Source organism: Elephantulus edwardii, unplaced genomic scaffold (assembly GCF_000299155.1).
Source record: "Elephantulus edwardii isolate Elephantulus edwardi_28Jun2011 unplaced genomic scaffold, EleEdw1.0 scaffold00118, whole genome shotgun sequence".
NCBI lineage: Eukaryota > Metazoa > Chordata > Mammalia > Macroscelidea > Macroscelididae > Elephantulus > Elephantulus edwardii.
The window spans coordinates 3263208-3288586 of NW_006399868.1; the positions used below are offsets into that span (position 1 = coordinate 3263208).

Below are 25379 nucleotides of genomic sequence, written 5' to 3' on the forward strand. Positions count from 1 at the left end.
CTTCAAACTAAAGCATGCACAGGGCTGTGCTATGCCTGAAGGGCTAGTGTTTGTGGAATAAAGCCATGAAAGTCTAAGGTGACAAATAATTACTTACTTGGGGTGTGGAATACTTCCCTAGGACTCACAGCCCATGGTGCCTGTTAACACTGGCCGGGTCCCTTTCTGTCTGTCTTGAACCACTGTGCGCTCTTGACCTCCTCAGTTCCCCACTCCTCAGCACACGTCCTCTGCCCCAGTGCCCACTGGGACTGTTGCAGGAACTTTGGAGGACTGCCCACCGCTGCTGTTGTCCTCTACGGTCCACCTGCAGTATTTCTTGGCTAGAGTTTTGCATCTTTCTTGGTTTTGCCTTGTTTTTTTATTTTAAAAAGCCTGGCATGTTATTTCTCTTACGCTGATATCATATCCTCCCTTCTTCCCTTGACCTCCACTATCAAGCCAAATCCTTCTCCTGGCTTCTGTCCAGTAGGCTGCCGGGGCTAGAAATCTTAACAGGAAGAGACAGCTCGTCTTTCTTCTGCAGAACAGCTTGCGGAGTTGAACTGCCACCCTTTTGACTAGCAGTCTGACATGTTATCACAATGGCATCAGGGTCTGTGTATATCTATCAAGAAACACACACATTATCTAAATTCATTCAGGAAAAAATAAAAAATTTCCCTAGATATATATAAAAAATGATGGCATTGAATCAATAATCAAAGCCCAGCAAAAAAAAACCCCAAAGGGCAGGGCTAGATGACATCACTATTAAATACTTAAAAAAAGAACTGATCTTGGCAAGATAGACTGATAAAGTGACTCTATCAGTGGGCCTGGGGATGGCGCACGCAGGACAGGGCCTGGTTCTGATCTGTTATTTATGGAGTTGCTGCGAGTCAGATTCCATTCTTGTTTAAACTTTTAAACAAGGAAATAACTTCCTAACTCGTTCTATGAAGAGACTCTTATCCATGATGTCAAAACAGATAAAGACACTGCAAGCTAAAGAAAGAGATAAAACAGTAACAAAATCTGAACTGCAGTCAAGTCCACTTCAATGCACAGCAGCCCCAGTTACGTCGGGGTGGAGCTGCTTGTGTTATATTTTCAGTGGCTGGTTTTGTGGGGAATAGATGCTTGGGAGGGTGGAGGGACAGCGCAAGGGAGGAAGACCCTCGATGAGATGGATTGACTCAGTGACTGGGGTAATGGGGGTAGGTGTGTTGGAGACAGTAAGGTTGGCTCAGAATAGAGCAGGGTTCAGAGCTGTTATACGGGGAGTTGCTGTGAGTCGTAGGTGACTTGATGGCATATAACAACAACAACAACAACCGGTTGCCAGGCCTTTGTCCTGAGTCATCTCTACTTGTTGTTGTGTACCGTAGAGTCAGAACCAACCCATAGCTGACCTTCCAGCAGGTTTTCAGAGGAGGTTCGTTGTACCTCAAGATACTGCCCAACCTACTCCCACGGAGCAGCTGGTGGCCTCGAGCTTCAGGCCTTTGGGATTGCAGTGCACCTTCTTGCCACTAGGCCACTAGTGTGCAAATTCCCAGCTTTCTGTTAGCAGCCAGCACATTAGCCATGTTCAATTCTGGGATCTCTCTCTCTCTCTCTGTGTGTGTATGTATGTGTGTGTAGAAACACACACACACCCCCATTCACCACACCTCCCCTGAAGTGCCTTGATTTCCCTTTTTTCCATTTGTGTGGTCTCTGACATTTATGTCAGACATGTAATAATTAAGGATACACCTTTGTGCGCTGTTCCATTTCCCAGGGGTCACTGAGCAGGAGTCCCACGCCACGCGTCTGTGGTCCGGGTTCTAACTGCACAGTTGTCCTGCCAGCCTGTCAGGTGTGACTGCAGTCTCACTGGGACCCTTTCCCCAGCCTGTGTTGCTTTCCTGGGGGGAATCCTTCTGCTCTTCTGCCCAAGTCGTCTCACCTCAATGCGTGATTTCAGGGATGTGATTCGGCTGTAGTCACTGGGTTTCCTGTGGGATTTTTTGCTCAGACCCTCGCTCCCAGGCAGCGCCCTCCACTGTGCGTGTTGAACCAGGGAGTTTGTGGCTCAGTCTTTCCAGGGAATAACTTGTCTCCTGCTGGGATGGTAGAGGAGACCTGGGGCTGGCCTGCTCTCTATATTGCTTTTTTGAAATAGTTTGTGTAAGGTTAACAAAAATACAGAAAAGAGAACAAATACAGTGTATAATTGGATGAGTCTCTGCAAAGACACACAGCTGTTTTGCCCTTGAGAAACTGTGGGCAGGAGTCCCTGACCGTCCACTGTGTCCCTCCTGTGGTTACCCCATTCACTCTGCTGACTTCTGACACCCTTAGTTAGTCTTGCCTGTTCTTGTACTTGATAAAAATGGATCACAGTGCATGTTCTTACGTCTGTCTGCTTTCCTTTTATGAAAACACAATGTAAAGCTTGCCAGCTTAATTTGGTTCATGAAAGTACAGTAGTTAAGCACCTCGCTGCTACTCAGAAGGTTGGCAGTTCAAACCCACCAGCTGCTGAGCAGGAGGATGCTGTGGCAGTCTGCTGCTGTACCGACTCCCAGCCTTGCATCCTCTTGGGGGCAATTCTGCTTCTACTGTGTTCTGCGTGCTTTAGTGTAGAACCATAGCTTTGATTTGTTTATGGTGGGAGACTTTAATGTTTCCCACTGCAGTAAGAGATAGCTGTTTTGTTCTTGCTTCAAGCATGAGGTGGTCAGAGGAGGCGATTGAATTGGCCTGTGGTGGCTCTAACTGGTGAGACTATCGGCAGGTCAGAGGGAAGAAGCTCTGCTTTAGACCCGTTTCTTCTCACCACATTCTGCTGGGAGGTTTCATTCTCAGTAGCCAGAAAGAGTGTTCTGCTAAGTTTCAACTGGCTGTGATCAATTAGTTGTGACCTCCACTGCACTCGGACCAGCCTCTGCTAAGTTTCAAAATGGCCAAATCTTCAAATTAGTATTGCTTATATGTGTATATTTACACACACACACACACACACACACACACACACACACACACACACACCAACCATGCCCATACAGGCATATATATATATGAATGCTAGGAATTAAAATAATAACATGTAGTTCAGAAAAAGATACAAGTGTGCACGCGTGCACACACACACGAGCATTAGTGTCATGTTTTTATGCCCATTTACTCAGTATGATGGTTGATCGGCCATGTATTTTAATCACCTACTTTTCTCTCTGTGTGTCTGTGAAATTTATACTTAAGCAGCTCTCCTGCATGCTTCTCAGGGATTGCGTTTTAGAGAAGCAGAGGCAGAGAATAATTTTCCCCCCTCCTGTCTTATCTAAATATTGAGGAGTGGGTTTTTGGATCCCTGAGTGTGCAGGCAGGGGTCCAGGGGAGGGCTGTGTTTGCTGCCTTCCTGGCGGGGTTCTGAGGTTCTGTCAACTTTGGAGCCACTTCATTCTCCTTCCTGCTGCAGACTCCCCCTCAAAGAATGAGCTGCTTTCCCAGAGCTTGTAAACGGGCTCTACAGGTGTGCTGACTCCAGGAGGCGTGGGGAGGTGTGGTGTGCTGACTTCCAGAAGCGTGATGTACTGACTCCAGGAGGCGTGGCGTGGGGAGGTGTGGTGTGCTGACTTCCAGAAGCATGATGTGCTGACTCCAGGAGGCGTGGTGTGCTGACACTGGGAAGCGTGGTGTGCTGACTCCGGGAGGCGTGGTGTAGGGAGGCTTGGTGTGTTGACTCCAGGACGTGTGGTTTGCTGACTCCAAGAAGTGGTGTGGTGAGGTGCACACCAGGTCAGTAGTTTTAGAGGGAAGATGTTGTTCTTGGATTGATAACAGTTTTATGTTCTCTTTCTTGGCCTTGAAGCTCTTCATGTTGGTGTTCAGAATCTGGAGGAGAAGCCTGATTGGTCCTGTCTGCTGGGTCTCATGGTTTCTCCACTGCTGTTGTGTGTTGTGAGTCTCATGCTTGGCTTGTTTGAGGAGCCGCCCCATTGAGAACTCAAGTCCTGACTCAGGATGTCATCATTTGTGATTGTGAATTTTTTTATGTCACAATTGCATCATTAAAAAAGACCTTTTTTGTTTGTTTAAGTTCAAGAGCTAGAATTTTGCTTCTCCTGCTTAGTTTTTTTTTTGTTGTGTTGGTTTTTTTCAATTGAACTTGGCATTTCTTTATGTTTTGTTACTCTTGTGGGTTTATTGTTATTTGTTTTGGTTTTAAATGAGTAGAGACTAATATCATATTGGTTTTATTATATACCTTTTGTTTTATAGCATTAATTTTATTAATGCACTTACTTATAGTATCAAATCACCTGTTTATTGTGTGTATTGCCTTTCTCCTTCTTAGCTTTATTGATTTTCAGATGCTTGCCCAAACACTGTGTACTAAACTGTGTTGCTGTTCAAATGTTTTACTATGCTGATAAATGTAGCTCTTTTTAAATGTATCATTTGTTCAGGCTTCCTGGAAAATAGCACTGCTTTGAAGGATCTAGAGTTGGTCAGGGCTTTTGGCCAGAGCTTTTTGAAGGTGATGCCCCAAAGCATTATTTACACAAACAGAGTGGGCAGGAGAACAAATCTGAAGCAAAGCTTGCTTGTATCCAGAAAGTGTGTGCATTTTTGGTACCTTTTCCCAAATGGTTACAAGTTTGCCAATTGAAATGTTTCCGTGTCTTTCTCTTAAGTCTAATTTACTAATCTTCCTACCCATCATTTGTAAAGATAGCCTGTTTAAGTAAGTACTTGAGAAATTGGTGACAAAACATATACACACTTGTATTGCTTAATTCTGTGTGTTGAAAATGGGACAAATTCCACAAATTTCTGTCCTTTCATAGGTTCACAATATTTTCCACAAATGTTAAAAAAGAGCCTGCTTTTGCAAAAATCTAATGTGTAATGCCTTAGTTCCCTAATATTGGTCTAACAGAGACACCACAAGCTGATGGCTTTATTCTCTTATAGTTTGTTGTTATTGTTGTGTGCTGTGAAGTCACCACAGACCCCTTGCTGACCGTCCAGTGGGTTTACAGAGGCTCTAAACCAAATAGGAGATAGAGTGCTCATCCTTTTCCTGCAGATCATCTGGTGGGTTCAAATCACAGGATTGCAGCATAGCCTCTTACCACTCTGTCCCCAGAGCAGCCTGAGTGTGCAAGTCCAAATTCAAGAAGCTTGCCCCAGCAAAAGGCCCACTCTGTAGTTTGTGAAGGCAAGGCCTTGTTTCCTTCAGCATCTTAGGTCCAGCATGCCTTGCAGACCCCCATGTGTTCTGCCTGTGTCCCGTGTCAGAGAGCTTCCTGTATGGGGTGGGGGGCTCAGGTCCCAAAGGACCCTCTCCCCTCCTGGTGCATCTTTCTTGGGGATAGGCGCTGCCTCCCTTCTAGCTCTTGTGCCCTCCCCTTTTACCTCCAAGCCACACCCCAGGGAAGCATCCCTTACTGAGATGGGTTTAAGGAGTGTTGCATTCCATTCTTAATCTTTTTAAAACTATTTGTTTTACTAGATTAGAAGGACAGTTATATAATTCCACATTGTATCATTACATACCTGTATTTTGAGGAGAGAGTTCAAGCCATGCTATGTAGTAAAAACCTCAAGCATTTAAAGACTTGTTACTTTTAGCATCTGCTTGAGTGATTTATAGTGCAGATATCGAATGAAGAAGTTGAGGGGCTCACCTTTATTTCTGAGCATTTTCCAGGAAGCCGGTCTTCTCAGAGGCCGTTCTGTTGTGGAGTGAACCATTAACTACATCCTTATTCATGAATGGACGCCTGAGTGCAGAGAGGAGGGAGTTAGCTCATTCATGTGTGTTAAATATTTGTGGTGTCTTGTAATAGCAGGAAGTGAAACTGGTAATTTTCCTCTTTAGTTAACGATGAAATGGTTTAGGATTCATTACATAGGAAAAGATCCTGAGAAAGGATGTGAAGTTGGGAAAGAAAACGTGAGGTACGTAGTGGATAGTGTGATGCTGGTTTATCAAAACAAAACTATAAGCTGTGATGATCAACCTGTCATTCCCTAAACACACCTCACATCTCATCTCTTGCTGTTTACTTTTGCAGAGATGGTGCCTCTCTTTTAACCCTTCAACCGCCCTCACACCCCGGCTCGACTAGTGAGTCACTTGTCTGAAAAAAGCATAGTTTCTTGAAGCTTTTGGTTGTTTCCCAGTTTTGAAATCTTATAACCTCATGAATTCTCTGATAGTTAAGTGGCTTTCTTATAAACCTTCTCCCCATTGTTCCTGTGTATATAGGGTGTATGGCACACACATGTGTGTACCTGGGTATTACATGTACATACATAGAGAGAGAAATGTGACATAGCAGACTCAATAAATATTTGCTGAATTGAATTCTCAATTTCCCCACTCTCAAGGATCATCAAAAGAGTATGATCTTAGAACTTTGCCAACAGACTGCCCACGAATACTTTGAGCAGTGGAATCATTTAGTGCATTTAGCATTTGCAGCCCAAAAGAAGTAAATTTTACCTTTGACTTTTGGAGAGAGTAAATTAAAGATTTAGAGGAAAAAAGTGATTTGAATTTCCATCAGATCTGATTTTTTGTTTTAACCTGAGAAGACTAAGAGAGATGCCTAGAGTGGGATTTCTCAAGTGAGAGAGGAATGAATTTGAGCTGGGTGTGGACATGGTGTAATAGAAACAGAATGTGGGTGCAAGCCAATGAAATTTGTGGAGAAATGAGAAACTCATAATTATGCCTCCCTGCTCTTTATCAAGTACCTTTTCCCCCCTTTTCTAGAAAGCTCAGATTTCTACATTTTTAATCCCCCTGGAATAGAAGATAAATGACCTTATATCCTATTCTATTCTATGGAGCATGTTGGCATTCTTGCATAAAAGCACAAAGTTATTAGTATTATTTACTTATCCTTAACCAAAAGCTCACATTTCCAGGTTTTTATTGAAAGGGAGATTTTAAATCGCTAATTCCTGAATTAGTGGTGAAAACTTGTCTCAGTGGAAATGATGACGTTGGTCTGTGTACACAGTTAGCGAAGGAGTGTTGTGATAAAGTATCTTCCCAGCTCCTTTGCACGACGTAGACAGTGGGGGTTCTTCGAGGGGTCTCAGCTTGTTCAGGGACACTCTGTGGCATTGCGCACACCAAGCAGATGAGCGTGTTGCCTGCGGGGAGAAGGGCGTTGGGCACTGGTTTCAAGTCAGAAAGCAGAGCCCACGTGGTGCTCACAGATGGAGACCTCAGAAGGAAGGCCACTGCTGGGATTCGGTGGAGCTTGCCAAGGACTTAAGGAATTTCATAGAATGTTTGGAATGCCCTTCTCTCAGTGAACTGTTCCCAGCCCCGAAGTCCGCTTTGTATGCAGCCTTGCTTTTTGGACGGAATTTTGATCCTCTTGGGAAGCGTTCCATTTCCCGTGATCCTCATCTTTGGTCCTGAGCACTTGATCAAAGGACCGTGTTTACGTGGTGCTCGGGGCTCTGGGATTGTGTGGCCCCTTGGTCTTCTCTGCCTCAGGCCACCAACCTCATTCCCGGCAACAAGAGCCTGTTTTCTTCTTCCTTCCTAGGGCTCATTTTGAAAAGAGAATTGAAAACGAAACAAAAGATTTCTTTATCAGGCAGACGATATTAAATTACAGTTTGCCCTGTTGACTTCGTGGGACCATTTAAGATGGTCTTACCCTTTTCTTTCCTACTTAAAGGGGAGGCTTCAAAAGCCTTGGCTTGATTCCAGGTGGGCTTTTGTGTCCTGCCCTCTTGTTCTAGGGTTTTAGGAGAGCTCTTGGCTGTTCTCTCTACACATTGGCCTAACTGTGAGGACTCAGTGCTAAACATAATAGCTGTAGATACTTGCTATTCTGCGAGGTAACCAGCTTCTTCCTGGAAGCCTGAAGGGAGAGGACCAACAGATGCTGATTTTGAGGTTGTTGGTAGAGATACTTAGCAGGGAGTTTAGGACCATAGTTGTTATCGACATGACCCAAAAGGTGTTTGGGGGGAAGTTTTCTGTTTTGGAACTGACAATTTTTATGAAATTAAGCCTTCCAATACTGTTTATAATTTATAAACTTTTTATAAAAGCAATTATGGTTCTTAAGCAATTATGCTTAATATCGTAAATAAATACGGTGGTAATTGAGTTGTTGCAACAAAGCCAGAGTTCGATGTGAGAGTTAAAATTCCTCTTTTTCTGCAAGTATTGAGTGAGGCGGGAAGAAGCTCAGGCAGTCTTATGCTGAAGCTTTCAGTGATTTAAGAAAGTTGTGCCTATCTAGAATCATATTGTTTTAGAATTTCACGGACTTGGGACCAGGTTTACATCCATACTGAGGACATCTGATGTTGTTGTTCTTTGGACGGATGTTTTTAGGGCATATCTGTTTTGCAATCAGCACAGGGGTTGCTGTGCCCACAATGTGCAGGACTTTGTTCCTCTTCCCTGGGTTTCCCACTTTCTCAGCTTTACCTTCCTGCCCCTTCCTGCCTTCTAGGTTCTGCTTTGGTGAAATTTTAGTTGTCACTATGAGATTTCTGATGATAACAGGTAAATCCTCACCTTTGTCTCTCCCCCCTCATTAAGCCCATTTGCCGCCAAGTTGGTGTCAACTCATATCTGACCCTCTGTCGACTTTCCAAGGCTGTAGCAGAGACTGCTCATCTTTCTCTCATGGAGGGACTGGTGGAACTGCTGGAGAGGCGTAGGCTTTGGGCTAATGTGACTCTTTATAGACTCCCCCCTCTCTCCTGCCTTATGCCAAACAAGTGTGTCCCACTCAGGAGCTAATCCCAACAACTCTCATGTAACTTTTGAAAACTAAATGCTCATAAAAGCTTCAGTTTTCTTCTGAGTAGCCATCATTTGGTGCCATTTATCATAACAGCAATGGAGCTTTGCATGGGAGGGGCCACCCCTTGTTGGCATTGCCCATCAGGTGCTACAGAGGTAGCGCTAGAGCTGACAGGAGAGTTGGGCACCAGCAGTGACTTCTTTCCAGCTGAGCAGACTCTTCCTTCCTGGTGATTTCGTTGAGATCTAAAAATAACAAGGAAGTCAAACTTTCCAAATGCTTGCTCTTTCCCCAAATTCTAAAAAGTCTTCTAGACTGTACTACACTTTTCAAACCAGAGAGAGAGAGGGTGCGTGTGTGTGTGAGAGAGAGAGAGTGTGTGTGTGTGTAGTGAGAACACCACAAGTGAAGACTTCTGATGAACACAAATCGCAGCCCCTCGGAGCTCACCCTCAGACTTCAGAGCTTTTCCTAGATAAACAGTGTCTTCATGTGGGACAGGCAGTCCTCTCTGGTGATGCTTTAAGCACCCTTTCCACCAGGGACTCTTCCTGCTCAGCAGTTTGACCCACTTAGTATTTCGGAAGGACACGAGAGTTTTTCTCCTCCCACCTAGTGATGAGTTTGCAAAGCTGATTTCTAAAATTCCTGCTTAAGAGTTTGCTGCAAACATAAACCTGTATTCATCCCACACCTGATGAGTGAGAACCTCTAATAGGTGCAGGAGAAATCTGTCCTCCCCGCCCCCCCATTTTTTTTTTCATTAATGCTCAGGTTTGAAAAGCCATCACACACGTATGTTCTTACTAGTGTCCAGTTTTGTCTCCCCGTGGGAAACTTGTCCGTGTCCCTAAGATAAAAATGAGCTTGTTCATCTCTAATCTCTCATGGATTTTGGGGGAAGTTTTCATCTTTTGCTTTATTGATGGCAGCTTTTATTACACCTAGTAAATTTGATATAGTTGGATATACCAGCTGCTCCATGAGAAAATCAGATGTGCTAACGTGTGTCGATTGAGGCCATGGTCTTTCTGATTGCTTGCTGTGCATCTGAAAGCTGAACAGTGACTCTGGATGATAGAAGACTTGATGCCTTTGAGCCCCAGTGCTAGAGAGGAGTACTGACTGTCCCATGGACGGTCGGAAGAACCGATATGTCGTGGAAAGTGGAGCCAGAGTGCTTCTTTGTGGCAAAGATGGCAACATTTCATCTCACATGTTTTAGGCATGTTGCTAGGAGAGGCTGTTCCTTGGAGAGGGACGGCATACTTGGAAAGGTGGAGGCTCGGCGAAAGAGAGGAAGACACTCAACCAAGTGGATTGACAGAGTGACGGCCACAAGGGGCTCGAGTGTGTCAGGAAGTGTGAGGATGGCACAAGATAGGACAGCGTTCGGATCTGGTGTTCATAGGGTCGCTATGGGTCTTAACTTTGCTTGACGACACCTAACAACAGCCACCGTAGGAGAAAGATTGGTGCTTTCTTCCTGTGCAGTTCACAGCCTCAGAAGACCAGTGTAGGGTCAGCTAGGACTTGATTCCAACTTGAAGGCAGTTAGTTGGGTTGAGTTGGGTTGGGTCGAGTTGAGTTTGAGCCCACCTAGATACTTTGCACTTGTGCAGTTCCTAAAGGCACTCCGGGGGTGTAGTGTGCCTGGTGTTACACTCATGACACAAAGACCAGCACTTTGAATCCACTAACTGCTCTGAGCAAGAAAAATGGGTAGTCTCCTCCTGTAAAGATTTAACACCTGGTGAACCTTTTGGAGGGTCATTATGAGTCAGAACCAGCCTGAGGGCAGAAGGTTGGCTGTGGTGTTTGTTGGTATGTGAGTACCGAATAGTCTTGATTTCTTGGTGTATACAGGGAGCTTAAGCTACTGATGTCTCCACGTGTTTTCATGGTGTCATTACTCTTTTTGGTTTTAATTTATGTTCATGTTCTCATTCCTTTAGCAATCCGATATCATTGCTATTTACTTGCCTATATGACCATGCTGAGATTTTATCCATTGATTCTGGGATAAAATGTGGGTCTTTTCATCTTTAATTTGAGGAATAGAAATAGCAATCCATTACCACTTTCACAGAAATCTTTTCCCCTCTTATCATTTCTGTTATTTGTCTTACTAGTGTGATGGTTCACACTAAGCATCTCTTGTGTTATTTTGGTGATTAAATTTACTAACTGTGGCCAGAGCTTCTGTTAATTTTTTTTTTTTAAGAAGTAATCATGATCCAATTAAGAAAGCCATCTCTAAAGAGATGTTTAGCTGCGATTACATGGTAACATGTTTGTCTTTTGCTGCTCATTTTGTAAAACATACAGAAAATTACAAAATGTATCGCTGCTTCTGACTCACTGTTTGTACAAATTTGAAGTCAGGGCTGGGTCACTGTACAGTCACTGTCTGGTGACTGCTTTTTCCACACAGGTAAAGTCTTCAGGATTGGAGACGTTTTCTAGACCACGCGGCACTACTCACACGGGGTCTGTCCTGTGTGCTTTCCCAAGTGCGTGTGTGCGTGCGCTCTCTCCCTCTCTCTGTCCCCCTCTTCCCCCTGGTTCTTTCCCTCTTCTCCTCCCTCCCTCTTCCCTCCTCTCTCTCTCCCCCCACTCTGTCCCACTTCCCCCACGTCCCTGTCTCTCTCTGTACAGCAGCTTTGCCTTGTTTGCACTTTAGCATCCACAGGCTCCCCTAGGCTGGGATCTGGCACTTAGTAACCCACAGCGCTCAGTGGATTCTGACTCCTACCGTAGCACAAAGTGGAATTGCCCGTAGGATTTCCAGGGCTGTGATCTTCAGCGGCCCACTCTCTCATCTTTCTCCATCGGACTGGCTGGAGGTTTGAACTGCCACCCTTTCAACTCAATTACTAGCTAGGAACCCTGCTACAAAGTGAGGGACCAATAAATGCCTCTTGTTTTTTAATTTAAAAGAAGAATGAACTTTATAAGACTGATATAACACAATTACAAAATGGACAAAAGACATGGAAAGAGTTTTCACAGAGGAAAGCATTCAGATGGCCAACAGATACATGAAGAAAAGCTCAAAATCACTGGCAATAAGAGAGGTGCAAATCAAAACCACAATGAGGTACCATCTCACCCCAGTAGCAGTGGCAAAGTTTAGCAGCGTAGGAAGTAATAAATGTTGGAGAGGATATGGTGAGACAATAACTCTTAAACACTATTGGTGGGATTGTAAAATGGTAACAACCACTCTGGAAGGCAGTTCGACGCTTCCTCAGAATAGCTGAACGTAGAAATTCATATGACCCATCTATTCCACTGCTTGGAATATACCCTGAGAAAATGAGAACTGAGGCACAAATGGAGACTTTTACACCAGTGTTCATAGCAGCGTTATTCACCATCATAAGAACATGGAAACAGCCCAGATGTCCAACCACAATCAAATGAATTGACAGGAAGAAATTGTCCATCTTTCTCCCTCGTAGCCGCTGGTAGATTCGAACCACCAGAGAGGTCAGCCTCTCGGTTATCAGCACGGCTTCCTATAGACCACATCACCAGGGTCCTTTTTAAAAGCTAGGACATAATTTGCTGTGACAGTGATATATCCACCACTGCCCTGAGGAATGAATCACTGAATGTTCTCTTTCTTCTGTTATTATTTGGGAAAATTGTCTTTGGCTTGTAGCTTTGCTGTTCTGCTTTTTACCATCAGCAGTTCCTCAGAAACGTTGGCTCAGCACCGTGTGTGAGGAGGAATCTGCCTTTTTGTCCAGTGGAGGCTACGCATGTTGGGGTTGGCTTCCTGTTCATGTGAGAAAATTTGTTGCTTTGCACACACCCTGAGCCACACATAGGGCATGGAGGGAGAGAGGATGGTTTCTGTTAATCTTGGCTCAGAGGAGGGGTGGTCACACGCCACATTAGCGTCTGTGTGTCGTGGGTGGGCTGTTCCCTCCTGGACGGGGCCAGGAGGACAGGGGACCAAATGGCCTGTGCGAGCTCATGTAGTTCACGTCTGAAGTCTACAAGGGACGTACCTAGTGTCCGAGGGATAAACCTGGTGTCCGTTTGCCCAGTGAGCCAGGTGAGCACAGGCTTCCTTGTGCTTCCATCACAGTCTCTGTCAACACCTCCCCGTGTCTTCACCGCATCAAAGAGCCTGTTTCTGGGTACAGCTGGCATCGTGCTCTCTCCCCTCGGCACTTCCTACGGAATCAAAGCGTCTTCAGATGTGCAAGCCCTGACAGGGTCCTGAACCTGGGAAGCACGGCAAACGCAGGTTTCCTGGACGTCCTGATGGGCATCGAACGGTCTCACGTGGGTTTCACCATGGCCTTTGCCCCTGCGTCCTCCTCCAAGGGGGACAGCTTCACATGTGCATCTATCTGCTCACTGCACGTTAGCAAGTGGCCACCAGGACTCTTTCCTGATATCGCCAAGAAGCCAAGACATGTGCCCTGTGAGCTCAGTCACGGGCTGTGGGCTTTGGGATGTGAGGAACATGCGGAGGGCTGGCTCGTGCATCCCGAAGGACACGCTCTGCTGGCCATCTCGAAGCTGGTGTGCCAGGCACATGCAGCTCATGCCACCGTGGTGGGGGCACCTCCCTGAGAAGCAGGGGCAGCAGAGAGCCTCCCGGAGGGGCAGGCAGTCACAGCTCTTGCAGGCTGCCCTGCTCCCCGACCTGACCAGTGGAGGCCAGCACAGGAGAGGGCAGGCTCCCCACCTGCTGCTCACAGGGCCATTGCGGGTCCCAGTCAGTGTGATGATGCTTACCAGCTACACCACCACACGTGATGGGGGTGAGAAGATGAAAACCCAACTGAAGGACCAGTTCTGCTCTGAATCTGCGTCTGAGGAGAGCAAGGAGGATACATCGCGGATGCTGCTTACGGTCTTTCACCCACTCATTTATTTAACAGATAATTCTTGAGGGCAAGTGTATTTTTAAACGTATGTGTTTTAAACGTGCTTTGATACTCTTCAAAGATTAGTTCTTCTGGGGATAAAAGGAAGAAATCCCCCTGGCAGATTGAAAAGTGTCGTCTTAAAGACTGCAGGTCCAAAACCACAGGTGGGCTTTGAGGGAGAAGACCTCAGCCACTGGGTTTACAGATTCCCTTGGGGATATAATGCACAAGAGAGAAACACACAAACTACACGCAAGCCAGTCTCCACTCAAGCTTTCTCCTTTGCTTGTTGTCTTTGAACTAAACCTACTCCCAGCAAGTCAGTTCCAACTCACAGGAACATAGGGACCCTGTAGACATAGCATTTCCGGCTATGAGATTTCAGCAAGTATACCCCATGTCTTTCTGCTCCAGAGGCGCTGGTGGGTTTGAACAACCAACCTTTCACTTAGCAGCCCAGCTCCTGGTCCACGGTGTCACTGAGCCTCCCGATGCTTTGCTAAGTATTAAGCTCTCTCTCTCTGTTCTCCCCACCCTGCCCCTCATACTCTCATCTGCTGAACCAGCTGATAACCGACCCCTCCGGGGGTTTTCTGAGGCTGTAAACCAGGCGGAAGGAGATTGTCCATCTGTCTTCCCCAGAGCAGCTGGTGGATTCAAACCACCTGAGAAATGTGGCCTTTGGGTTATCAGTGCGAGTCCCTGTGGACTTGGCCACCAGAGCTCCCTTGTGACGTAACTAGCCCCCAGAAAACTTAATAAGATCTCTACTCAGGTTGCATGTAAAAATACATTTCAGTTGGAATAAAGATTTAACTGAAAAATATGGAAATCCAGGAGAACTTTTGTTAATCGCTTGGGAGTAGAGTGAGAGGGCCTTCTCCACCAAAGTGACTGGACTCCTTAAAGGAAAGGATTGTCAAATACAAGGGGAAATGGAGCACATGGCAGACGTTTCCATGAGTAGAGTGGAACGTACGTAATAGGAGAGCAGGTTTGCAGCCCTGTGCAAGCTGTAGGGCAGCTAGAAGGCAGGAGGTGCCTGCAAACTGCTTAGGGAAAGAAACAAAGACGAGGAGTGTGTGTTTCAAAGAAATGCAAATATCCCTCCCCTCTTGCCCAAATGGGAAAGACATGGAAATGACCTGATGCCCTTCATTTGCCTCAGTTATTAGTGTCTATGGCTTGATGCCAATTTGAAGTATATGTTAAAATCTGAATTATATATAGACCCATCAGCTACACTTTTAGACGTGTAGGTTCACAATCGATTGCCCAAAACTCTTGAGGCCATTTGTGCCTCAGAATTCAGAGGCTTTCAAGTAATATGGTACTATTGCTTTTAATACTTATGGTATTATTGCATAGTACCATAAAAGGTCCAAAGTTTAAATCCACCAGCCACTTCCTAGAAGAAAGGCAGTGTCCTTTCATAAAGATTTATAGCCTTGGGAACTTGACTGAGAGCTGCTATGAGTCAGAACCAACCTAATGGCTGTGGGGATTTTTATTTTCCGTGATGTTAATACAGCCTCTCAATGTCAAGAAAACAAAGATCTTCACCACGGGGCCATCAGAGAGCACCATGATAGATGAAGAGAGGACTGAGGAGGTTAATAATTTCATCTTGCTTGGATCCACAGTCAACAGTCTTGGCACCAGCAGTCAGGAAATCAAAAGATGAATCGCACTGGGGAAATCTGCTGTCAAGGATTGCTCCAGAGTTCTAAAGAGCAACAATGTTAGCTTGGAGACTAAGGTGCTCCTGATCCAGGCCATGGTCTTCTGAACTGCATGCTATGCATCTGAGAGCCAGACAGTGAATAAAGATACAGAAGAAAAATCGATGCCTTTGAGTTGTAGTGCTAGAGAAAAATATTGCACTAGGACTGCCAAGAGAGCAAAGAGGTCTGTTCTTAGAGTGAAACAAATTTGCACCTTGGAGACATGGATTTTGAAGCCCCGCCTCACATTCCTTGGGCATGTTGCCAGAAGAGACCAGTCCTTGGAGAAGGACATCATGCTTGGAAGAATGGAGGTTCAGCACGGAAGAGGAAGACCCTGGAGGAGATGGATTGACTGACACAGGGTCTGTGACAGTGGGGTCAGGGGTGTGTAGACGGTGAGGTTGGCTTAGGACAGAGCAAGTTTCAGAACCCTTGTTGATAGGGTCACTGTGGGTTGTAGTCCGCTCGACGGCGTGTGACAGTGCAGCCTTGGAAACTCAGTGGAGAGTCACCGTGCATCAGAACCAGCTAAACAAGCTGAATTCAGGCTGTGACTATGAGATGGAAATCCCTCCAGCCCAGGGCATGTTTTTAACTGCCCCACTTACAGTGAATAATTCAATTCAATAATTCAAGGAATGAATATTGTTAGCATCTGTGTGTAAAACAAGAATGAGTTTTTCTTCCTGGGTTTAAGTTGTGGCACTCAGTTTAAGCATTCTAAGAATATGTTGAATTCTAGAATGATCCCACCCCACCCCACTGGACTACTATTAATTTATTTTACCATTACATTTATCCAGTATATAAAAAATATCTTGAGAGAACAATAGCTAATATTTTAAATATATCTAAAGATTACTTTAGGGACATCTGGTGGCCTAGGGGGTGGAAGTTGTGCTGCCAACCCAAAGATGTTGCTTTGCTGCCCCATAGGCAAGAGGTTCAAATCCACCAGCTGCCTCAAGGGAGAAATATGGGCTGTCTTCTCCCTATCTGATTTGCAGCCTCTGCAAACCAACTGGAGCTTCAGTTACAAGTTGGTTCTGACTTGACAGCAGTGAGTTGAGTTGCCAGCTTACTCTGTCTACAAATTAGTTTCATGACTAATCAAACTTCTTATTTGATTTGTACCTAAATATATCGAGAGGAGCTATGGTGGCGTAATGCATTGTGTGTTGCACTGTTAACCCAAAGATCAGAAGTTTAAATTCACCAACTTTTCTGAGGTAGAAATATGGATATTCTCATCCCATAAAGATTTAGAGCCTGGGAAGCCTAATGAAAGCCACTAGGAGCGGGAATTGACTCATCGGCAGTAAGTAAATATATACGAGTGTATATAGCCATCCCTTTTCTCTTAGAGGCAGAAAGAACTTTGCACATAAATATTTGCACTGTATCACTGCTGGGTAGATGAATGCTGAAAAACAAACAAACAAAATGATGAAAGACATTTTGTGATCCTAACCCAGCAAGCCAGTAGGGAGAGGGTGTGGGGACTGGCTGTGTGCGTGCCCGTTTGCTTAGTTCTTTCCCCTGGATGTAGTGGGACATCGGCCTTCCTGAGCTGCCCAGGGGTGAGACCAGCTCCGCTGCATCTTCAGAGCGGCACTTTCTCCCACCGGGTTCTCCTGTAGACAGAAATGGAACCACCTTGTGGAGCTGTGGCTGACCTCCTTGTTTTTACAACCTGTGTTATCTACTAGTAATGTTAGGGAGGTTGGATGGATGGATTTGATACATCTTCACTTTTTCTTTAAATTAAGACCCCAACCCCCTTTGTTTTTTTTGTAAAGTAATTTGGTTAAAGGGAAGCTTAAAAATTTTACCTGAAAATTTAGTGCATAAGGGAAAAATCTGTTATAAGCTGAGGGTGACTTTAAAACGGTAACAAGGCATAAAAAAGCTGCTTTAAAAGAGGAACTAAAGAAGACTGGCAAACAAGCCGTGCCTGTAAACTGTGCTGCAGATGAATTGATATTATTATTATATTTGATATTAATATACCACAGACTGCGGATGAAACAAACAAATCTATCTGGAGGAAAAGTGCAGCCAGAATTCCCCTTGATGAGACAGCATCTCAGATACCTTGAACACATCAGGAAGGGCCAATGCCTGGAGAGGGGCACTGAGATTTGGAAAGTAGCGGGTCAGTCAGAAGAATGAAGGCCCTCGGGGCTGGATTGAGTCAGAGACTGCAACAGTGAGCTTGAGCCCACTGACATTGGGAGAGTGGCTCTGGTGTTCTGTTCTGCGGTAGTAGGGGCCGCTGTGAGTCGCGTATGACTAGACAGCGTCACACACTGCCCAAAGTCCAGAGATCACACGGTTCCCCCAAAAGCATGTTAAGGTGTGTGCTAGTCCGTTGTTGTTGTTGTTGTTTTTATGTGCCGTCGAGTTGCCTGCGACTCATAGCGACCCTATGTACAACAGTCCTAAACTCTGCTCTGTCCTGTGCCAATCGCACTGTCTCTGACACTCCCATCCCAATTATCCCAGTCACTGAATCAATCCACCTCATAGAGGGCCTTCCTCTCCTGTGCTGTCCCTCCACCCTCCCAAGCATGATATCCCTCTCCAAGGACCGGTCTCTCCTCACAACATGTCCAAAGTAAGTTAGACGGAGCCTCAGAATCCTTGCCTCCAAGGAGCCACCCGGTTTAACCCTCTCCAGGACAAATCTGTTTGTTTTCCTAGCAGTCCATGGTATTCTCAAAACTCTTCTCCAGCACCACAGCTCAAAGGCATCAATTCTCCTTCTATCCTCCTTAGTCATTGTCCAACTCTCTGATGCATAACAGGTGATTGCGAAGACCATGGCCTGTATCAGATGCACCTTAGTCTCCAGAGAGACACCACTGCTCTTCAGCACTTTGGAGAGGTCCCTAACAGCAGACTTTCCCATGGCAATGCGCCTTTTAATTTCCTGGCTGCTGGTGCCAAGACTGTTGACTACAGAGCCAAGCAAACTAAAGCTGTGTACAATCTCAATCTCTTCACCATCCATCCTGAGGCTGCCAATTGGTCCAGTGGTGAGAATCTTTGTCTCCTTGACATTGAGCCTCAATCCATATTGTAGGCTGCAGTCCTTGACACTCTGCAGCAGGCGCTTCAGGGCGCTTCAGGTCCTCCTCAGTTTCAGCAAGCAGGGTTGTGTCATCCGCATAACACAGATTGTTGATAAATCGTCCACCAATCTTGTTGTACTATGTACAACAGTCTGTTACTGTTGTGAATTTATTATGGCTGTGAAGTTGGACAGAGAAGGAGTAAAGTAAGAACATGAGAAGATGAGCTTCCTGACAGTGTAGCATGGTGTCAACATCCACTTCACAATTCCACTTCACAATGGTGAATATCCTTCAGTCTGTGGTGTAAGCGCAGTAAGAGTTGCAAATGAAAGGCCTGTCATTAATTGGGCAGTGACATTACCAGCTCTGTTCTTCCATTTCCTCCTCAATCTCCACTTGTGACCACACTTAAGACCACATACGTTGCAAATTGTTGTTATGTGCAACTTACAGTCCTGAATTTATTATATGGCAGTAAGGACTCCTGCTCTCAAAGGGACTCCAGGGTGTGTGTGTAAACATAGTTCCTTTTAGGTTGAGTGTCCTGATACGTTATCAGGGGTGTGTAGTTAATTGTCCTTTTCTGATGTTTGAGAGGCGAGATCAAAGAGCTTCGACTAAGCCCTGGGCTCCAGACATCAGTGGCCACTTGCTACCTTTGTGGCCATGACAGTCACACAGTGGGTGTGGTGGTGCTGTACCATGCCCCTTCATTCTGAGGATTAAACGATTATGTTTTATTAAGCTCTGGGCTGCTTTTCCCTGCTCTGGGTTCTCCTGTAGAAACACTGGGCCTGATTTCCGTTTTCTTCCTAAAGCATGTTCTGTGTGTGTGCTGGAAGGTGAAGTCATTTCATTCACGTGTTTGGTGACCAGAGGACACAGGCTGGACTGGAACTGCCTTGGGGTGTGAGGTCTTCATGTTGACCCTGTGTCACCCTCCAGTGCTGGCCACGCTCCTCGTGAGGAAAAACAAACAGTGCCTCCCAGACACTGTCGGGGGTCATTTCCCCAGGCTGAGGACTCTTCCAAAGTTGGCCTGAAATAGCCTGGAGGTGTAGATGTTTATATGAAATTCTTTAATAAGATGCGTAAGAGGAGAGACTGATGTGGAAAGCTGGTAGATTGAGAGCCGTGTGCACTCCTCACATTGGCCCGAGCTGCTTTCTTACCTCCTCCTCCTCCCCTCTTCTTGTTGCCACTGAGCCAAACTCCCCCACCCCGTGAGTTTGTGGGGCCGTAAATCCGCAGGAGGAGATTGCCCACTTTTCTCACTCAGCCAGCACGCAGTGAATTCGACCCACTAGAGACGCGCAGTCTTCGGGTTAGCTGTGTAACTCCCTGCAGAGGCACCACCAGAGCGCACTGGCTTCTTATAAGCTGGGAAGCCAGAGAAAGTGACTTCAAAGGCCTGTTGCACTCTTGATTTCTTCTTTTAAATAACCCTGAGACATGACGAATGTGTGTCTGTCCTAAGTGCTGTCCTTTAACCTTGGCAGTTTGTGTGTGTGTGTAAAATGAGAGAATTTACAGAAATTTACCACAAGTCAGTCTTCTCTGTTTAGCTTCAAACAGGAGCATCAAATAGAATCATCCATCGTTGTTGCCAAACTGACCACTATAGTCATTAAAAACCCAAACCGAAACTCGTTTCTGCTGCGTTGATTGTGACTCCTTGTAGCCTCGTGGTGGTGAGCTGCTGCTGGTGCTTCCCAGAGCTGGAGCCTCTGCAGAAGCCTCACCAAACTTGGCACGTGGAGCAGCTGGCAGAAGCCAAGGGCTGACCTTTTGGCCAGCACCCAACCGCTTTAATACTGTGCCACCAACACCATGACAGTCATTAGTAAAATATTTTCTACGAATCTCTTAAATTCTGTGGTGGTGCAATTCTCTTCTACTTAACTATTTGAACAGCTGTGAGGAGGTATCTATACCTGAGTGTGTATGTGTGTATGAAAGAGTACCACCGGGGTATGAGAGGGTTTTGTTCCCCGCCTTAGGCAGACCACTTGATTTTCCTTATAATTCTAGTCTCCTATATTTTAAATTTTATATTATTTTGCATACAGAATTTGTATACATTGTATATAAATAAATTTTATAAATTCATATACAGTGTATTTTTCACATACACTGTTTCACACATTCCTTCATTCACAGTGTTTGAAATAATCACTGATAGACATTGCGTTTTATAAAATTAATCACCACTGATCTCAGCCTACTATTACTCCGTCTTTTCATTATGCCTAATTATACCTTTTATTATTTCCTAAATCCTTGTAATATGAGTTTTAAAATGAAATATTTCACTAGTACATATCTCACATCCACAGCCCCATGCTCAGCACCAGTGAACTTGGCATTAGAATCTGGGTCTGTGCACATTTGACAATGGATCTAGCTCACCTCAAACAAGAAGAGCTGGGCTCTTCTCCAGTGTTCTGGAGACAGGAGATTCCAGTCTCTTCCTGTGTGCTGTCGTCATGTTGCTGACACCAGTAACATCCTCAGTTCTTGAAAATCAGCCGTGAGGTAGTCCACACTCCTTTTCTGTCTGAGTCTTTGGAATGAGCTTTGCTTTGTGCTTCATAAACATCTGACGTGGGCCTAGCCACCTGCAGGTACTGAGCCTTCTGTGTCTGTGGTCCTGGGACTGACCAGCACTGTCCTGGGGCAGGGAACAAAGACTAGTGGGCCCCAGCAAGAGATGGAGTGCTGGGGTTCATCCAGTGAGAGCCAGCTGCCCTTGGGGAGATGGTTAGCATCACAGGGTGTTTTAAGAACTCATCCTGATAGCATCGGGGGCAGGGGAGGGAAGTCCGCCTTTATGTCTACATGGGCCCAGTAATTCAAACCTGGTTGTTCAAAGGCCACCTGTAAGTTAAGTGTGTGATTTCTGACTGCAGGAGAGTTTAGTTTCTGTAACCTCCAAGTTGACCAATGGCATCTACTTACTTACTTACTAACTAAATTCTACAGAACATATGTACATACATACATACATTCAATAGACCACAAAATATCAGAGTAGAGGGTTACCATCTTTAAGAGGCCCTAATGGGTCAAATTACAAAGCAGTCTAATTTTTAAAAATGGTTTTCAAGCTTAGCAATAATCCTTTCTTAGTCTTATTTTTTAACACTATTCAGTCTGTACTTAACTATCCAAGATAACAGTTAAAAAATTCTGTTAAACTAAGCAATAACTTTTAGACTATGAAACAAATACGTTATCAGCTTTCCATTTAGAATAAACATTAGAATAAACTTGAAACCCACCTGTTTTCAGTATAGAATTCAGCATGAAGCTCACATGACAGCTTCTTTACCAATCAGATTGCATGGATTTCATGGTGGGATGGTCCCTCTGTTTCATTGGATTGCATGGATTTCACTGTGGACGGTCCTTCTATCTCATGGGATTATGTGGATTTCATTGTGGGATGGTCCATCTGTTTTGTGAGATTATGTGGATTTCATTGTGGGATGGTCCCTCTATTTCATAGTTTTGCGATGTCACTGTGGGATGGTCCTTCTGTTTTGTGAGATTATATAGATTTCATTGTGACATGGTCCCTTTGCTCATGGGATTTTGTGGATTTTATTGTGGGATGGTACTTCCGTTTTGTGGGATGGTACCTCTGTTTTGTGAGATGGTCCCTCTATTTCGTGGGATTGCATGGATTTTACTGTGGACTGCCCTTCTATTTCATGGGATTGTGTGGATTTCATTGTGGGATGGTCCTTCTGATTTGTGAGATTACATGGATTTCATTGTGAAATGGCCCCTCTGTTGATGGGATTACGTGGATTTCATTGTGGGATGGTCCCTCTGTTTCATGCAGTGAGTGTTTAGTTCTTCCTCCACATGGGTCACTTGTAAAAGATCCAATGGGGACCTGTAAAGATGGGATGAGGGTGGGCATAGGTCAATGGTCATAAATTTTCTAAAACAGTATATGGGAATGATTGTATGAAACACATGATGAATGAAGGAGAGTGTGAAACATAGTATATGGGAATTTGTATGGAAACTGATATAAAATAAAAAAGAAAGGAATTAGCATAATGAGAGAGCCAAAGATTCTCATCTCATGTAGAAATTGTGCAGAGGTCAGCAGTGGGCCACGTGCAGGCCCAAGAGCAAGGCAAGTATTGAGATAACTACTCCCCTGGTGTGAGTGACTGAGAAAGCAGAAGGGAGGCTAATTACCACAAGTGGAGCCGGAGGACTCACCTCGGCACACACTCTGCCCCTGACAAGGTGACATGTTTGTTTTTAGATACAGCTCTGGTACTTGAACTCTAATACAAGGCTAGTTCAGAGTGAGACATGCACCCCAGCTCTGCAGCTCATTCTGAAGACTCTATCCCTCCTGAGTCAGACTCGGGTCAGGCTGGACCGTCCCCAAGCCTTGGCTACAGTTGTGTGCTGTTTATGCATCCATGACATTTCACCCTGCCCCCTTCTTTGTTTCTGTCATAACAGGTTCACCAAGCTCAAGAGTCTAAACCTTTCCAATAACCGTTTGGGGGACTTCCCGCTGGCGGTGTGTAATATCCCAACTCTGACGGAGCTCAATGTGTCCTGCAATGCCTTGAAAGCTGTCCCTGCTGCCGCTGGAGTCATGCACCAGTACGTACCCCACGGGGTGACCCCGGGGACACCAGCAGGGTGGGCGTGCCACCCACTGCACACGTACCGGGCCTTCCATATTGCCCATAAGTTTTAGCTTTCACTCACATCAAGAGATTGGCACTGTCTGATCTGAGTAGAAAAGTTGCTTGTTTACATCTCTGTAAACATTGCAGAATCTCGGGGGAAAATTAGTGCTGAAGGTCCCTGTATATGAGTGGTTTTAAAAGAAGGGGGAAAAACCACAGGACTCCACTGTGGCTCAGTTGGCTCCGATTCCTAGAGTCTTAGATTCCAGGGTTATGGCTCTGGGCAGAGACTACCCATCATTCTCCTGTGGAACCTCTGGTAGAGTTGAGCTGCCAGCCTTTTGGTTAATAACCTAACATGTTAAGCACCAGGCTTCCAGGGCTTCTTAGACACAGAGGGGAAAATGGTAGTTAATTTTCATTCTCTGAGTTGTGCTAAGCTCAAAGAGTTAGAAATTAATTTTTAAAAATAAATAAGCAGCTCATGAAATATTATGCAAAATGGGTGACCCTAGAGGACATTATGCTGAGCGAAATATCTTGGTCACAAAAGGACAAATATTGCAGAGAGCCACTGTTATAAAACAAGACAGACATCAAGGTTGAGGGAAGACAGAGAAGGAGGGGAGGAATGATGTATTGAAACAGATGAGGGAGAGATCTGTTTAAAAGGGATATATGAATGGATATTCTTGTCATTACAGAAGTCCAAAGTGAAGGCTGTGTAGTGGAGTGAACTTGGGGGAAGGGATTGCATAACAGTGAAAGAGTTTTTCCTTTTCTTTTCAAGGAGAAGAGTGAACGGGGTGGGGAGGGGGTGGGCAGGGAGAAAAGTGCAACAATGAATGACTGGCAACCCTAAGTCTCTGTAAACTTTCATTAAAATTATTTTTTAAAAAAGAATAAAAAATTGAAAAAAAAAAGGTCTTGGGTCTTTACTGTTGCACTAAAACCAAAACCAATCAATCAATCAGGCGGGCCAGGTATTGACTGAGACATAGCCCACACTACAGTTGGTTCATGTCGCTCTCATTTGTTTGTACAAGGTAGGGAGCTGGGGCATGAATTTCATTTTCAACAATCTGTTAAGGTGTTTATCTAACTTGCCTCTCTGTGCCTGGTTACCCCACACGCTGCCCTTACGCAGTTCCCAAGGAGAGATACCTTTTCTCTGCTTTATACGTATTGTATTTCGGGATTGATAAAGGTGTCTGGCTCCTGCATTTCTCTTGACGGTTCTTCTGTTTTCTTTCACCAGTCTGCAGACCTTTCTGTTGGACGGAAATTTCCTGCAGTCCCTTCCTGTCGAGCTGGAGAGCATGCAGCAGCTCACTTACCTCGGCCTGTCTTTCAATGAATTCACCGACATTCCAGAGGTGGTGGAGAAGCTGACCGCAGTGGAGAAGCTGTGCATGGCCGGGAACTGCCTGCAGACGCTGAGGCTCCAGGCTCTGAGGAGAATGCCTCACATTAAGCATGTGGATCTGAGGTAACCGTTTCGGAGAAAGAAATCCCCTTTGTTTGGTTTGCTTGAAAGGAGGGGTAGGCCAGAACCCTCCCAGCCTCAACATGGCAAGCAGACATGGTGGTCAAAGTCTAGGCCCTATTCCTCTGTCTCCCAAGGAAAGAATGATTAATGGGGGGGGCTTGCTCATATCTGAAGTATCTTAAAGGCTTTACTTTGGTGAACTGGAGCTCAGTTTTAATTTGCGTGAACAGATGGGGCCACAGAGTCAGAAAGGTCTATTTATAGTGGGTGAAAACTATATAATTGAGGGGAAAGTAGATATTTTTTCCTCTTAAACTCACTTTTCAGGGGTTCATTTGCAGTGTTTGACATCCCCGAGCATTTTCCCTTTCTTAATTTTTGTTTTTCTTCCTTTCTTTTCTTAACATAACACATCATTAATGTAATTTGCTGACTTGACTTACTTCCTTTTTATCTCAATGCTCTACCCTGACTTCATCATTCTTTATCAAAATATGAGACTCAAAGTCTGTTATGGGACCAAGTTTGGCTGCAGCCTGCAGCCTCCCGCTTCGTGTCTCCAGCTGGAAGGAGCCAGCCCAGTCCTTGCTGCATGACAGTACCTCACACTCAGCCCTGTCATCGTGCAGGTCCGGAGGGATTTGCTACCACACAGAACCAATCTGTAGGAGGCAGCTAGTCTAGTGTATTTTAAAGAGAAACCTCAGATCCTGCAAAGCAACTTAGAGGGTGTAGGGTTCGACCTTAACACTAAATTGC

The 25379-nt window shown here is 45.1% G+C and overlaps 1 protein-coding gene across 1 annotated transcript in view; it reads left to right on the forward strand.

Annotated features, from left to right (window-relative positions):
- PHLPP1 (PH domain and leucine rich repeat protein phosphatase 1) overlaps positions 1-25379 on the forward strand; it is a 307243-nt gene that overhangs the window by 221598 nt on the left and 60266 nt on the right. The window contains exons 8-9 of the mRNA XM_006892758.1: positions 22956-23102; positions 24390-24620. Coding sequence (XP_006892820.1) covers positions 22956-23102; positions 24390-24620 — 378 coding nt within the window. The remainder of the gene's footprint in view (positions 1-22955; positions 23103-24389; positions 24621-25379) is intronic.